Source organism: Ceratotherium simum, chromosome 39, assembly GCF_057802395.1.
Source record: "Ceratotherium simum simum isolate JZ-2026a chromosome 39, ASM5780239v1, whole genome shotgun sequence".
In the NCBI taxonomy this organism is placed as follows: domain Eukaryota; kingdom Metazoa; phylum Chordata; class Mammalia; order Perissodactyla; family Rhinocerotidae; genus Ceratotherium; species Ceratotherium simum.
Window position 1 is genome coordinate 15,351,288 of NC_141938.1, and position 13,602 is coordinate 15,364,889.

Genomic DNA, 13,602 nt, shown 5'->3' on the forward strand with positions numbered 1-13,602 from the left:
CACCCTAATCCCGGTCCTGGAATGAGCGAAAGAATAAATGAATGATCGTGAGTCTCCGCTCCTGAAAACCGATGCTGGAAATCCCGAACTCGGGCCCCGCCCACCGCGCCAGGACCCGCCCACCCACGCTAGCCCCGCCCCACACCCAGCCTGGCCTCGCCCCACCAGCTGGCCAGCCACGCCCCCAACCCCGGCCCTGCCAACCACAGCTTGGCCCCGCTCCCACGCTCGGCCACGCCCCCACCCCCAGCCCCGCCCCCCGGCCGCTCCGGCCCCTACGCGCGCCTGCGCGTCACTTCCGGGGCGGCGGCGGGAGCGAGGCTCACTTCCGCCCGCGGGGGAGCGGCGGCGGCGGCGGCGCAGGAGGCCGGGCTCGGGCGCAGAGGGGCGGCCGGACGCACGGGCGGGCGGCCGGGAGCCATGGAGCGCGGCCCCGGGGCCGAGGGGCGCGGGCCGCGGCGGTGAGTGCTGGGCAGGGGCGGGCGCGGCGGCGCGGCGCGGCCTCGGTGCCACCCCCGGCGGTTTGAGGAGCCGGGCCGGGCCTCGAGGCCGGGGCAGCCGGGTCGGACGCCCCCGGGACCCCGCACTCCCGGTCGGAGGGCCCCGGGCGCGGGGCCGGGAGCGCGGGCCAGCGTCTCCGACTCCGGCAGAGGCCTGTCCCGGTCCATGCAGCCCTCCGACGTGGGGTGGGCGCCCATTCTCCCGGGGACGCGCCCCCGGCCCGCAAGTGCGCCGTCCGACCGCGGACTCCATCCCCGCCCGACACCCGGGCCCGCCGCAGCCGTCCGTAGCCGAGCCCGGCTTCCTAAACGTCTCCCAGACGCCTCTGCCCCTTCGCAGGCGCCCTCCGGGCGGCTGGGACACCGGGGCAGGCTTCCCGGCCTCCGCTGCAGCCCGATCTCCAGGCTGCAGCCAGGGAACATCCCACTGCCCCTAATCCATGGTGTCCATCCCTGGCCTGAGACTCCCCGTGTCCCCCAGGATGAAGTCCAAACTCAACGGGCGCGGCCTGACCCGGCCCTGGCTCCCTCTGGGATCCCTCTGCTCACTTCTTCCTCCCAGTGTCCGCTTTAGCTGGGGACCCGCAGTTCGTGGACCGCGCTGTCACCTCTGGGGTTTTGCCCATGCTCTCTCCTCTGCCGTGTTCCCTGTCCCCCAGCCACTGTCCCTGCACCTCTCAGACTGCCCTGTCTTCCAGGCGGCTTCCCACCCTGACTGCCTGGGTGAGGTGCCGTCACAGTCTGTATTTAGGTCGTCTTAGAGCATTGCAGTTGCCTGGTTCCTTGTTCACTTTTGTAACACCGCCAGCCCGCACGGGGCCTGGCAGCAGAGTGCTCAGTGTGTGCTTGTGGACGGAACCGCCGGGGCTCGGGGTGCCAGTGGTGTGTCCCCAGTGAGCGAGGCATCTGGGGTGTGCACTGCCCGGCCCAAGGCCCGGCTCTAGGGGCTCACTCAGTGACACCCATAAATGACAGCGGGAGGTCCCAGGTGTATGTGGCCCGAGAAGAGACTGTCCCCCTTCCCTGTCAAACCTGGGGGGCTGTAGCTTCCTTTGTTCTTCTTTGCCACTTGTCTTTTGCCCATGTGTTCAGCCAGTGTTTGTTGAGCAAGAACAGATAGGATCCTGTCCTCATGGAGTTTCTCTTTGGTTGGGGGGAAGGTATGATTAAACACGTAAATACAAGCTGTGGTGAGCGCTGCGGAGATGGACCTGGAACCATGAGAGTGTGTATAGGGGAACCTGACCCGCTCTGGAAGGCCTCTCCAAGGATGCTGGAAGGGAGATCTGAAGGGTGGACAGGACACGGGGGCAAGGACCACCTAGTGAGATGGGAGGTCCCCGGCAGGGGAACTGCATGGGCTCCGGCTCAGAGGCAGGAGGGCACAGTGTGGTGGTTCGTCTGGGGAGAGCGAGGGGGAGAGCGAGGGGGCGTGGGGTACAGGATGAGTGAGGCTGGAGAGGTTGGCCCTGGGTGGGGCGGCTGTGGCGAGGGATTTGATCTCTATCCTGAAAATAGTGGGCCACCAGAAGGGAGGTGGGCGATCAGATTTGTGTTGTGACAAGATCCTTCGGCTGCTGGGGGGAGAACGTCCTGGAGTGGGGTGATGGTGGCCAAGCAGGGACCAGCAAGGAAGGAGACTGCCACATCGGTCTAGGTGAAAGGTGACAGAGGTGGGGCCCAGGTGTTGGTGGGAGGGAGAGGTAGAGCCAGCAGGCCCTCGTGATGGGCGGGTCTGAGGGTGGAGGAAGGAGTCAAGGATGACTTCCCGGTTTCTGGCTTGGTCAGTGGCGCCAGTCCACCTTGGTGTGCTCCTCATCCTCCAGGTTCCTGGGGGCCTCCTACCTGCCCGCTCTCAGCCAGGCCTTCCTCTTAAAACTACTTTCACTGTGCTGCCTGAACTCCAGACCCCCACCCCGCCTAGCGCCATGGAGTGTCACCTCTTGGGGCCAGGACCGCTTTGAGAATCTGTTGGAGCAACTTCAGTTTGGTTGGCATTTGGGGACAGATAATTCTTTCCTCGGCGTCCTCCCAGGCGTCCTCGGTGTTGTGGGGGGTTGAGCAGCATCCCTGGCCTCTACCCTCTCGATGCCAGTAGCTCCCTTCCCCAGTTGTCACAACCAGCAGTGTCCCCAGACATCGGCAAGTGTCCAGGGGGCAAACCCGCTTGTGTCTCAGAACCAGTATGATGGACTCTCCCCTCTGCACAGAAAGTGCACACCCAGCCCGGGAGCTGGGGGACTCCTGGGAGCTGGCCACGTCCCCACTTGGGCTTTCACCGCTTTCTCCTGCTACCCTCTGTGTGGCCCGAATCTGGTGCCTGCGGGAGGTGGCTCTCTCCAGCCCTCGGTCTCACATCACAGGTCCGGAGGGAGCAGGTGTGTTTCTGGGCCTCGGACTGCTCTGAATCCACGTGTCCCTGGCCCAGTGGCTTTCAAACACTGTGGCCCCAAAACTGAGCAAGGTGCCCTGCTACTCAGGCGGAGGTGTGTGTCTGTGTGTCTCCTGCGCTCGTTCCAGTCTGTGGGGAGAACGCACTAAGCGCACAGGTTCTTCTCAAACCTTTGAATTTCCTTCTAGACTCTCCGTTGGCAGCTCTGTAGATGATTGTAGTTGCTTTAGCAAGTTAGCTGCAGTCTATTTAACACAACATTTCATGATGTTCTGAAAAAAGAACGTTTGAGTTCCACTCTGCACCATGCCCCCCTCCACCCATCACTAAGCCCCTCATCTCATTTACTCCCCCGTGAGGTGGGTGGTGTCTGCACTGGGAGATGAGGCACCTGAGCCCTGCAGGGTAAGCCACTCACCCAAGGTCACAGACCCCCAGGCTGGCAGAGTTGGAGAAGGAGCCGTGGCTCCCGGGACCCCCCGGGCCTGGCCCCAAGCACAGGGGCGCGCCATTGTCCACACTCAGTAGGCCTTCCGAGCCCCGAGATGTATCCTGCTTTTGTTACCCGAGCCTTTGTTTGTTGTATTTCCTCTGTCTGGCTCCTCTGTCTCCGGACATCGCAGTCCTGCCCGTCCGCGGGGCCGGCCCCTGTGAGCGCCCTCTTGGGTCCCTCCCATCAGGCAGCAGCCTGTCCTTGCCTCCGCTGTTCCGTGTCACCCGCGGGTGGCAGACGAATCCTTGAAGGATAGCACGGAGATGGGCCAGCCGTGTGCACAGAGGCATGGGGGGTGACAGAGTTTTCCTGGGCTGGGAGCAGGGGCTGTCGGGGGAGAGCTGGGTGGGCTGGGGGTCTGATCGCCCCGCACAGCCTGCAGGCCGAGGCTGGGCTGACAAATGGGCTTAAATGGCAAGAGGTGGTGACTGCAGGCTGAAGCAGGGTGGCGGCAGGGGGGCCTGGTCACCTTTGGGTCCCATTAAGGTCCCCCTGGAGGTGTGTGGTCCCCGTGGAGGGTGGGCTGGGCCCCCAAGTCCATGGGGCGGCGGGGGGGAGCAGTCTGGGCAGGAGAGGGTGGACTGGGCCGTTGGGAAGGCCACAAGGCTCGGGATGGACAAGGTGGGGTCCCCCGCCTCCCGGTGGTGCCCCGAGGGACCCTGTATCTGCTGTTCCCCACAGGGTTTTCCTTTGCACGACGTGGAGACGCGAGGCTGCAAGGCTCCCGAGGGCTCGGCTTGGACCGCGATGGGGCTGGGCTGCCGCCTCCTAACGGGGCTCTCGTCTGGGGCGCTGGCCGGGGGTGGCCCTCCCCCCCGCCCACGTCTCGGAGCACCCCCACCCCTCCCCTGCTGGGTGCGGCCCGCCCCGGGGCCTCGCGCCCGCCATGAACGGCCTGTCCGTGACCGAGCTCTGCTGCCTCTTCTGCTGCCCGCCTTGCCCTGGCCGCATCGCCGCCAAGCTCGCCTTCCTGCCGCCCGAGCCCACCTACTCGCTGGTGCCCGAGCCCGAGCCGGGGCCCGGCGGGGCGGGGGCGGCCCCGTCGGGGACCCTGCGGGCGTCCGCTGGCACCCCGGGGCGCTGGAAGCTCCATCTGATGGAGCGCGCTGACTTCCAGTACAGCCAGCGCGAGCTGGACACCGTCGAGGTCTTCCTGACCAAGAGCAGCCGGGGCAACCGCATCTCCTGCATGTACGTGCGCTGCGTGCCTGGCGCCAGGTGAGCCTCGCAAATGCCAGCCAGAGCGGGGAGGGGCTGAGTGGGGGATGGGGGACCCGGGAGGCTCCCCACCCGGGATTCGCTCTGTCCTCAGGGCTCCCGTTTGGCCGGTGGTGGCCCCTGGAGGGGGTGGTGCAGGCGCCCTATGGATTCTTCTCGTTCACGGCTGCCGTGGAACTGTCCTGGGCCCTTGATGCTGGGTGCCTTTCCACCTGCAGCCCCGTCGTGCAGATGAGCACCCCAGGGCTCAGGGAGGTGGCTCCCAGTGGCCGCGTCATGCCACCTGCTCGTCCGGGAGCCGCCTGCCTCAGGGTCTCGGTGTTCCCCTGCCCAGGGACGGTCTCTGGGTGCTTGGGGCCTGGTATCTGAGGCCTGGCTAGGGCTCAGACCGAGTCTGACTCTCTGAATGGGGCACCCTTGGGGCCTGGAGGCAGACAGCTCTTCCCTGAGCCCATGGTGGGGCCTTCCAGATGCTTCTGCCTTCGGACCAGGCAGGGTTCTGACTCCAGATCTGAGTCCAAAGGGCGAGCTGTACCTTTCTGCCGGGCGGGGCTGGAGGAAGAGACGCCGGCGGCCAGTGGCTAGGGTCCAGCCACGTTGCCTGCTCTCGGTGTGACCTGGGGCAGGTCCTGTTGCGCTGGCGGCCTCCAGGGCCGCCACAGTGCATGAGGCGAGTGCTGTGGCCGTCTTCTGTAGGGGCAGGAAGGGCCGCATCGCTGTGAACAGGGATGGGCTTTATTTGCTTGTGGAGGCGGGGGCGGGGCCCGCTGTCAAGAATAGAGGGGACAGCCCTGCCTATGAAGAAGCCGCCGTCTCATCCTGGAAGGTTCCAGGAAGCAGGCATATGCCCCTGCCATCCTCAGGGGCTGTCAGAGTCCCTCTAAAAGGAATGATTCCAGAAGAAAGGCAGCCGCTGCCCAGAGCGGACACGTGGTGGTCACTGCAGCTTGCCCAGGTCACGCTGTGGGTCCACCCTGTGCTGAGAATGTGACCGATGGTCCCTGTAGCCCCCTTTCACAGGGGGGAAGCCTGAGGCTCCACTGGCCGTCCCCTGCCCAAGATCACACAGCCGGGAGGAGCTGGGCCACTGCGCACAGGCGGCCGGTGCCGCTCGTCAGTACTCCTGCCCCGTCCTGGGGGGTGTGAACCGCCCCTCCTCCCTCGCCCCCTGACCTGCGCCCCGCCCGCAGGTACACGGTCCTCTTCTCGCACGGCAACGCGGTGGACCTGGGCCAGATGAGCAGCTTCTACATCGGCCTGGGCACGCGCATCAACTGCAACGTCTTTTCCTACGACTACTCGGGCTACGGCGCCAGCTCGGGCCGGCCCTCTGAGAAGAACCTCTACGCCGACATCGACGCCGCCTGGCAGGCCCTGCGCACCAGGTGAGCGTCCTGCTGGGGGAGGGTCACCTGGGGTGACCAGACCCTGGGAAACTGGGTGGATTGGAAAGCGCCCACCCAGGGACTCCCTGGGGCAGGAGGAAGTGCGGGCCGAGTCCTGGTGGGTGGCCCTGAAGGAGAGGGAGGTGGTCAGCGGCCACACTGGGCCAGAGGGTGAGGCCTGACCCGTGTCCCCTCCGCGTGGTGACCGGCACGCTTGGTGTGCAGGGGGCGGGGCGGGCAGCCCTCAAACCTCCCTGGGCGTGGGCCCATCCTCCCTCCTGGGAGCCCCGAGCCTGGGCAGAGGTGGGGACAGGGGCTGGGGCTGTCCCCAGGGGAGTGGAGGCTCTGCCTGGAGGGAGGGTGGGCAGAGGACGCGGCCCCAGGACATGGTGTGTGAGGGCCGTGGGAAAGGACTCTGGGAACCCTGAGGCCGAGGGAGCACTTGGGGTGTGGGGGGAGCCGGGCTGCTGCATCAGGGTTCTAGGGGCTGGCCTGGGAGGCACGTGTGGCTGTGGAGCTTGGCCTCATCCTGGGGGTGGAGGGTGGGTGTGGGGCTCCTCTGGGCAGGGAGGGTTCTGGAGGGTTCTGTAGGGCAGCTTGGTGCACAGCACGGCCCTGGTGATCAGTGGAGGTCAGCGAGCAGAGGCTAGGTCCTCCTGGGTGTGGGCCCCCAGCACACACCTGCGAGCTTGACTCAGACAGGGCCACCATGCCTCTCTCTCTGGGCCCCACCGTGGTGGCAATCCAGATCCTGGGCGGCCCCCTCCCTCAGTGCTCACTCACTGAAGCACATTCGCTCCATCTGAGCCAGCGTTTGCCAACCGTGGCCCTGTGCCCAGCACTGCTCTAGAAGGAGGCCCACCTGGTGCTGCCCGCTGCCTGCTGGGGGCTGCCCATATCAGCCCTGCCTGGCCAGCCGGCTCCACCCACTCCTGCAGGGACCAAAGTCAGCCTGCCCTGGGGAGGCGGGGCCCAGGTTGCTGGGGTGACGCACCAGGCAGTCCTGCTGTGGGTCCCGGGAGTGGGTGCCCTGGCACCGCCCTGGCTCCAGGGACCTGTCCTGGTGCAAGTATGTGCCCGCCCTCGGCTGTCTCAGCCCTTCCTGCCCGCCTGGTGGCGGGGGTGGGGGGTGGTCACTGGCAGAAGCACACCCAGCTGTGGGCTGAGGGCTCCGAGCTCTGTCCATTTGTCCATCTGTCCAGCATCGTCCTCCAGAGCCCTGGTCCCTCAGCCCAGCAGCTGGGGGAGTTGGTGGGAGTGAGGGAAGCTTGGGCCCAAGTGGTGACTGGGGGCTGGGAGCCTGGGGAAGGAGAGCAGCTCCATTCGGCACCTGTCTCGTTGGTCCAGGTGTGGACGTCCAGGTGATAGGGCTGGGCTGGCACTCAGCACAGCCGTGGCCATGGCAGCCCATGGACGGGGGGGGGGGGAGTGCTAGGTTGGCACAAGGCCCGGTGGCATCCCCAAGGGCCTGGGAGCTGGCAGTGGTTAACCTGGAGTGCCAGGTGTGGATGGCCCCTGGGTGGCCAGGGAGGTGGAGTCTGGCTGCCCTGGTGGGTTGCCCAGGTGAGCCACAGACCTGCCCTGGCCCCTGTCCACCAGGAGAGGGGCATCTTCTTGGGATGGGGGTCGTAGATATGTGGGAGGAGAGCCTTGGAGGCCTCTTGCATGGGCAGGGTGGCAAGTGGGTTCCTGTGCCGTCAGGAACAGGCATGTGGGGGCCGTGGAGCTGGCTTGGGGCAGGATCAGCCATGCTGGGGTTGGGGGTGCTAGCGGAGGTGTATGCGGGATGGCAGTGTGGGAAGGGGCTGGGACTGGGGCCCAAAGGTGGGAGTTGGTGCCCAGGAGGCCCAGGACCTGGCCACTGTGTAGGGAAGGTGCCCGGGGAAGAAGTGGTGCCCACCCACCTCACCACAGCAGCCCCTCTTCCTGCTCACCTGTGTGGTACTCAGCACCTAATTGGCTGAGACATCAGGGGACACAGCTGCCACGAGTCCGCACAGCGAAGGGGGTGGGTGGGTGGGTGGGGGTGCAGCAAGGAAGACAGGCCCTCCTCCCAGTGTGACCAGGAAGGCCTTTCTAGTCTGGACACAGAGACAGGAAGGCCCCAAGCAGGTTCTGGGTGTGACCCTGGTCAAGTGTGTGTAGGGCTGGGGGCGCGGGGTGAGCAGGAGAGGCCCCAGGGTCTACTCTGCCCCAAGGAGCCACAGGGCGGCCCTGAAGCCCTCAGCAGGTGCACTCCACACGAGCCAAGTGGGTACTGTTGGAGAAACTGAGCGTAGGGCCAGCTCTCCTCCCACCTGCCCGGGCCCTGCCTCCCTACTGAGCGGACTGCCTCGTTGTTGGGCGGCAGGGGAGCCCCTGGGTGCGATCCTACTGCCTGGAGGCTGTGCGCGGAGAAGGGGGGCGTGCCCCGAGCAGGGTGGGCGGTGGGCGGGGTGTGCGCGCGGGCGGCCCCGCTGAGCCCGCCCCCGCCCCCAGGTATGGCATCAGCCCGGACAGCATCGTCCTGTACGGGCAGAGCATCGGCACGGTGCCCACCGTGGACCTGGCCTCGCGCTACGAGTGCGCCGCGGTGGTGCTGCACTCCCCGCTCACCTCGGGCATGCGCGTCGCCTTCCCCGACACCAAGAAGACTTACTGCTTCGACGCGTTCCCCAAGTGAGCGCGGGCGGGCCCGGGGGCGGGGCGGGGCGGGGGCGGGGCCTCGGCGGGGGCGGGGCGCGGAGGCCTGACGCGCCCCGCCCCGCAGCATCGAGAAGGTGTCCAAGATCACGTCGCCGGTGCTTATCATCCACGGCACGGAGGACGAGGTGATCGACTTCTCGCACGGGCTGGCGCTCTACGAGCGCTGCCCCAAGGCCGTGGAGCCGCTGTGGGTGGAGGGCGCCGGGCACAACGACATCGAGCTGTACAGCCAGTACCTGGAGCGCCTGCGCCGCTTCATCTCCCAGGAGCTGCCCAGCCAGCGCGCCTAGCCGAGCGGCCGCGCCGCGCCGGACCTCAGCAATAAGGCGGCGCCCGGACCTCGCCCCGCCCCGGCCCCGGGGGCTGCATGTGAAACCCCGGGCGCCCCAGGACCCCCAGGCAGCCGGCGCGCAGGGGCTGGGACCTGCCCCGACCCAGGGGCCGTGGACAATGTACAGGCGACGGAGCTACGCTCTCCTTTCCTTTTGGAAGCAAAACGAAGGAAAAACGTGGAAACAGAAATTAAAGATTTAAAATTTTAGGATTCCTCTCTTCCCTCTCATGGCTCGTGTGTGCTCTCCTGTGGAAGAGAGGGGTTGGGGTTCGCCCCGAGGCTGCTGGTAGCTTGGGTGGTGATGGACGCGCGGGCAGCATTCGAACCCAGGACCTTGCCTGCCTTCATCGGGCGCGCCTCCCGGGAGGGTGGTGGCTCCCTGTCCAAGACAACCCTCGGGTTCTGGCCGAGCGCGTCTGGGCTCGGCCTGCCCTCGGGCCCCAGCGAGGCCCCCTTTCGCTCCACGATAGATAAGGAGGGTTGCCCTTCCCGTCCTGCTAGTCCTCGGCCCCCCTGCAGAGAGGGTCCTGACGGGCCGTGGCAGGTCCGAGGGCCCCGTGGGGTCTCCTTAGGAAAAGGGGCTAACCCTGGGGCTGGGGTCAAGGGAGCGCACCCGCAACACCCCTCGGGGCCTTTGAGTTGTGTTCTCTGCCCAGGGTGCCCTTGAAGGCGGGACTGGGATCAGGCCTCCCCTATCAGTCCCCGGAGTGCCCCCTGCGACCTCCAGGGGCAGAGCTCTAGGGCAGGGAAGGTCGCGAGGTCCGGTGGCCTGTCGTGCACCTCCGGGTCAGGCGGCGGCTCGGCGTGTGTCGCGGCACCAGGCGGTGGCGGGGCGAGGGCCCGGAGCTGCCTTCGCCTTGCCCTAGTCCGAGACCTCATGGGCGTCCGCGGCCCCTTTAAGAGGGGGCGGTGCTTCGGCCTGGGGGCGGGGTCGACTCCGAGGGGGCGCGGCCGCCGGGAGCTGGCGTCACGTGCGCGGCGGCGGCCAGGGCGGAAGCGGAAGTGACGTGCGGCGCCGGGAAGCGCGGGCGGCGGGCGGTGGAGCGTGGAGGAGGCCGCGGCTCGGCGGTAAGTGGCGGCGGCTCGCGCCCCGCCGGGCCGGCCCCTGGCCCCGCGCCGCTCCTGACGGTCCCCGCTTCCCGCGCGCCGCGGCCTCCGCGTGTGCGCAATGGGCCGCCCGGGTCGGGGCGCGCGCAGCTCCCCGCGCCCGCCGCAGCGTGGGTCTCGGTGTGGACGCCGGTCAGCGGGCCGCGGCAGTCCGGCCGGGCTCGGCCCCGGGGCCTGTGCCCGGAGCTTTCTGTTGTTCGCAGCTGGGAACTGGCACTCGGGTGCTCGGAGAGCTCCTGGAGGGCGGGCCGCATGGCTGTGCTGCTGCTGTCGCCGTGTCACACGGGAGGTCACCACCCGGGGCCCCCCCGCCGCCGTGCACAGGCCGGCCTCTGGGCTGACCCACGCTTCTGTAACACAGGGGAGTGCCCTGGCCTGGGAGTGGGCGCTGGAGCTGCTGGTGTCTTCGTCCCTCCCCGGTTCCACGGGCCCCTCTTGCTGGGAGTCTAGGGACAGTTTTGAAAATTCAGGACGTTTTGAAGCAGAGCTGGACGTGAGTGCATACTCACTGGAGCAGAGGACGCCTGTGGTTCTAGCTCTCATCTGCTCCTCCCACCACAGGGCCTTTGCACAGGCCGGTCGTTGTGACTGACACGCCCTCATTCCATCCCGGTCTTGTGCCGACGCCCCCCCAGCGTGGCTAACGTTCCTAAACACGTCTGAATTCCTCGCTGTCTCTTGCTACGGTGTTTCTGCCCTGAAGCCGCCCCCTTCTGACCCTGCTGCTTTGTGCTCCCACTGATCCCCTGCCCTGCGCTTCTCACAGATCAGGTTGTATTTTCACCCCATCAGAATATAAGTTCCGTGAGAACCGGGGCTGCGCAGTCCAGCAACTTCAAAGCAACTGCTCAGAACTGAACAAAAATGTTTTCAGATACACCTGTTAAGAAATTCAGAGTGTGTGGGGCCAGCCCCGTGGCTTAGCGGTTAAGTGCGCGCGCTCCGCTACTGGCGGCCCGGCTTCGGATCCCCGGCGCGCACCCACCCACGCACCGCTTCTCCGGCCATGCTGAGGCCGCGTCCCACATACAGCAACTAGAAAGATGTGCAGCTATGACACACAACTATCTACTGGGGGTTTGGGGGGGGTGGGAATCAGAGTGTGAAAAGGTATTGGGTGAAAACTCAGTGTCCTTCCCACCCGTGACCTCCAAGGCCTGGTTCCCCTCCCCGGGGAAGAAATAAACCAGTTTCTCACGTGTGGGCAAAGAATATCTATGCGTGTACATCTCACGTGTTTATACATGAGCCTAATTTAGCGTGGAGAGCGTTCTCCACCTTCCCAAATACAGATTGGGCTCATTCGTTTGAATGACTGCACCATATTTTATTAGTACTATAATTTATTTATCCCACTTCCCGTTGGTAGAAATTTAGGTTCTTTCCAGTCTTTTGAAACAAGCAGTGCTGGATTGACTATCCCCGTACAAATGTCTCTGTACCCAAGTAGGAAAATGTCTGTAGGCTAAATTCCTTAGTGCAGAAGTGCTGGGTCAGAGGGCTTTCTGTAGATCTCTGAATGAGTAAGTGATCTCTGAGCAGGTCGTAGCAAGCTGCCTGTCCCCTACAAAGGAGGGGGCTGGTTTCCCCTGCTGCCAATCAATGCTTGATCTTGCGGACCTGGTAGGCGTTAAATTGTATTTCATTGTAACTTTATGTTTCCTAGAAGTATAATGGAACATCTCAATGCTTTTGTCAGATTTATTTTTATGTTGATCAATTCTACCACTAATATAATCATTTTGAAACTGGAAAAATTTATTATAAACCTGTATATTTAAAAGCCAGTTGTATTTCGTATTTTTCGCCCATTTTTCTATTGGCTCGTCAGTGTTATTGTTTTCCTGGAGCACTTTACGTATTAAGGAAACTAGCCCGTTGTTAAAGATGTTTTTTTCCAATCTGTCCTTTGTCTTTAACTTAGATTGTGGGGTTTTTTTTTGTTTGTATTTATTCATTTTTGCCAGGCATTTAAAATCGCTGTCATTATTTTTTCATTTATGGCTTCTGTATCTTGTGTCATGCTTGGAAATACCTTCTCGGCTCCAAGATTATAAAACATTTGATGTTTTCTTCTGGAAATGTAATGGTTTCTTTTTTAAGCATATATTTAAATTTCTGGTCTAATTCTAGAAAGTACTTCTGGTAAGGAGTGAGGCAGAAACCAAAACTGCTGTTTGCCAGTCGTTTGCCCCAACTCCATCTCCCGAAAAAGCCGTTCTTTCATGACAGAAGTGCCGTCTTTATCGAGTGCTGAGCCCTCACGTGCATCTGGGTCTGTTTCTAGACTCTGCATGGTCCCCGTTAGCCCGAACCCCGCTGTCTTCTTTACTGAGTGAGTGTCCAGAGGCCCCGTCTCCCCTCATTAAAGTCAAGAGAAAATTGTCATCTTGTAATGAGTAGTTGATGACTTGAACTAGTTCACGAGACACTCGGTGATAAATGTTCTGAAAACTGAAGTAGGTGGCCCCCCCTCGGATATTCACACTTTGAGGTGTAGACCGTGGTTGAGGCAGCGGCTTTTCTGAAGCTGACATGACTCACACCCCTGCCTTTCTCAACCCTGTGCCTGCCTGCCCATTGCACATGAGGATAAACTAAGGCAGGCCCCTGTGGACCACTGGCGCCCTGGCTCCCCTGGCCCGTGGGCTCTGCCCATCTGCAGGGACTCCCCTCTCTCCATACCCCATGCCTCTGAGGCCCACACTCTGCCTCTGGACTGAGGGAGCCGGGAAGGGGCTGTGATGGGGAACCCAGTGGTACATTCCAGGATGCACCCCCCCCCACCCTTCTGCTTGGTACGGCCCGTGGGAGAAGGGCCAACTTTCGGTTCTCCATTTTGTGAATTTTCCAGGACACATATGTTCACACCCGGCAGCGCTCTCCTGCTGCCCAGTGGGGACCTGAGCATGCGCCTCCTGGGCAGGGCCCCCCATGGCTTGCCAGAACCTTCCATCCTCCCCAGGACACCTGACCCGGCACACCTCAGACGTGGCCCTGGGGTCCCAGGAGCAGATGCTGGGCTCTGTTCCGTGGCCTGGGCACGCCCTGGCACCCAGAGACCCCAGGGGACAGCCTGCCCGGGGTGTGGCTTCAGCAGGGACAGCATGGGCTGTGGGGACAGCCTGCTTCTGCCGGGCACGGTGCCCTCCCCAGGGTCGGGTCTGGGGCCGTGAGAATGCCGCTCACCCCAGGGCTTCTCCCCTGGGACCCTGATGACCGTCGAGCCCAGACTGGACTTCACGTGGGGTCCCGGGGCCCGAGAACAGTCCGTCCATCCTCCCTCCCTTCCTCTGTGACCCTGCTTCACGGATCATCCCATTAAACTGAGCTCGTACAACCCACCCTGCTGGCTCTGCCCGTCTCTGCGTGGACTGGGGGCCCCCTGAGGTTCCAGAAGAGGGTGGGGGTTCTGTCCCCTCCTCCGCCCCCCGTGGCCGTGTGAGGAGCGATTGTCCGGAGGGCCCAGATCTGAGATGGGGTCTCCA

At 64.1% G+C, this 13,602-nt stretch overlaps 1 protein-coding gene and 1 long non-coding RNA gene across 2 annotated transcripts; both read left to right on the plus strand.

Moving 5' to 3' along the window:
• The first annotated feature begins 342 nt into the window (after nt 1-342).
• ABHD17A (abhydrolase domain containing 17A, depalmitoylase) lies at nt 343-9,217 on the plus strand. Its single transcript, XM_087425830.1, has 5 exons — nt 343-461; nt 4,067-4,603; nt 5,794-5,988; nt 8,467-8,646; nt 8,738-9,217. The coding sequence occupies exons 2-5, from the start codon at nt 4,272-4,274 to the stop codon at nt 8,961-8,963; spliced, it is 933 nt and encodes a 310-aa protein (XP_087281956.1). The 5' UTR covers nt 343-461; nt 4,067-4,271; the 3' UTR covers nt 8,964-9,217.
• Nucleotides 9,218-9,986: 769 nt separating this feature from the next.
• On the plus strand, nt 9,987-13,458 carry LOC147912210 (uncharacterized). The gene is made up of 2 exons (XR_015550245.1): nt 9,987-12,449; nt 12,969-13,458. It is a non-coding gene; the product is annotated as an uncharacterized LOC147912210 (long non-coding RNA).
• The last annotated feature ends 144 nt before the right edge of the window (nt 13,459-13,602 follow it).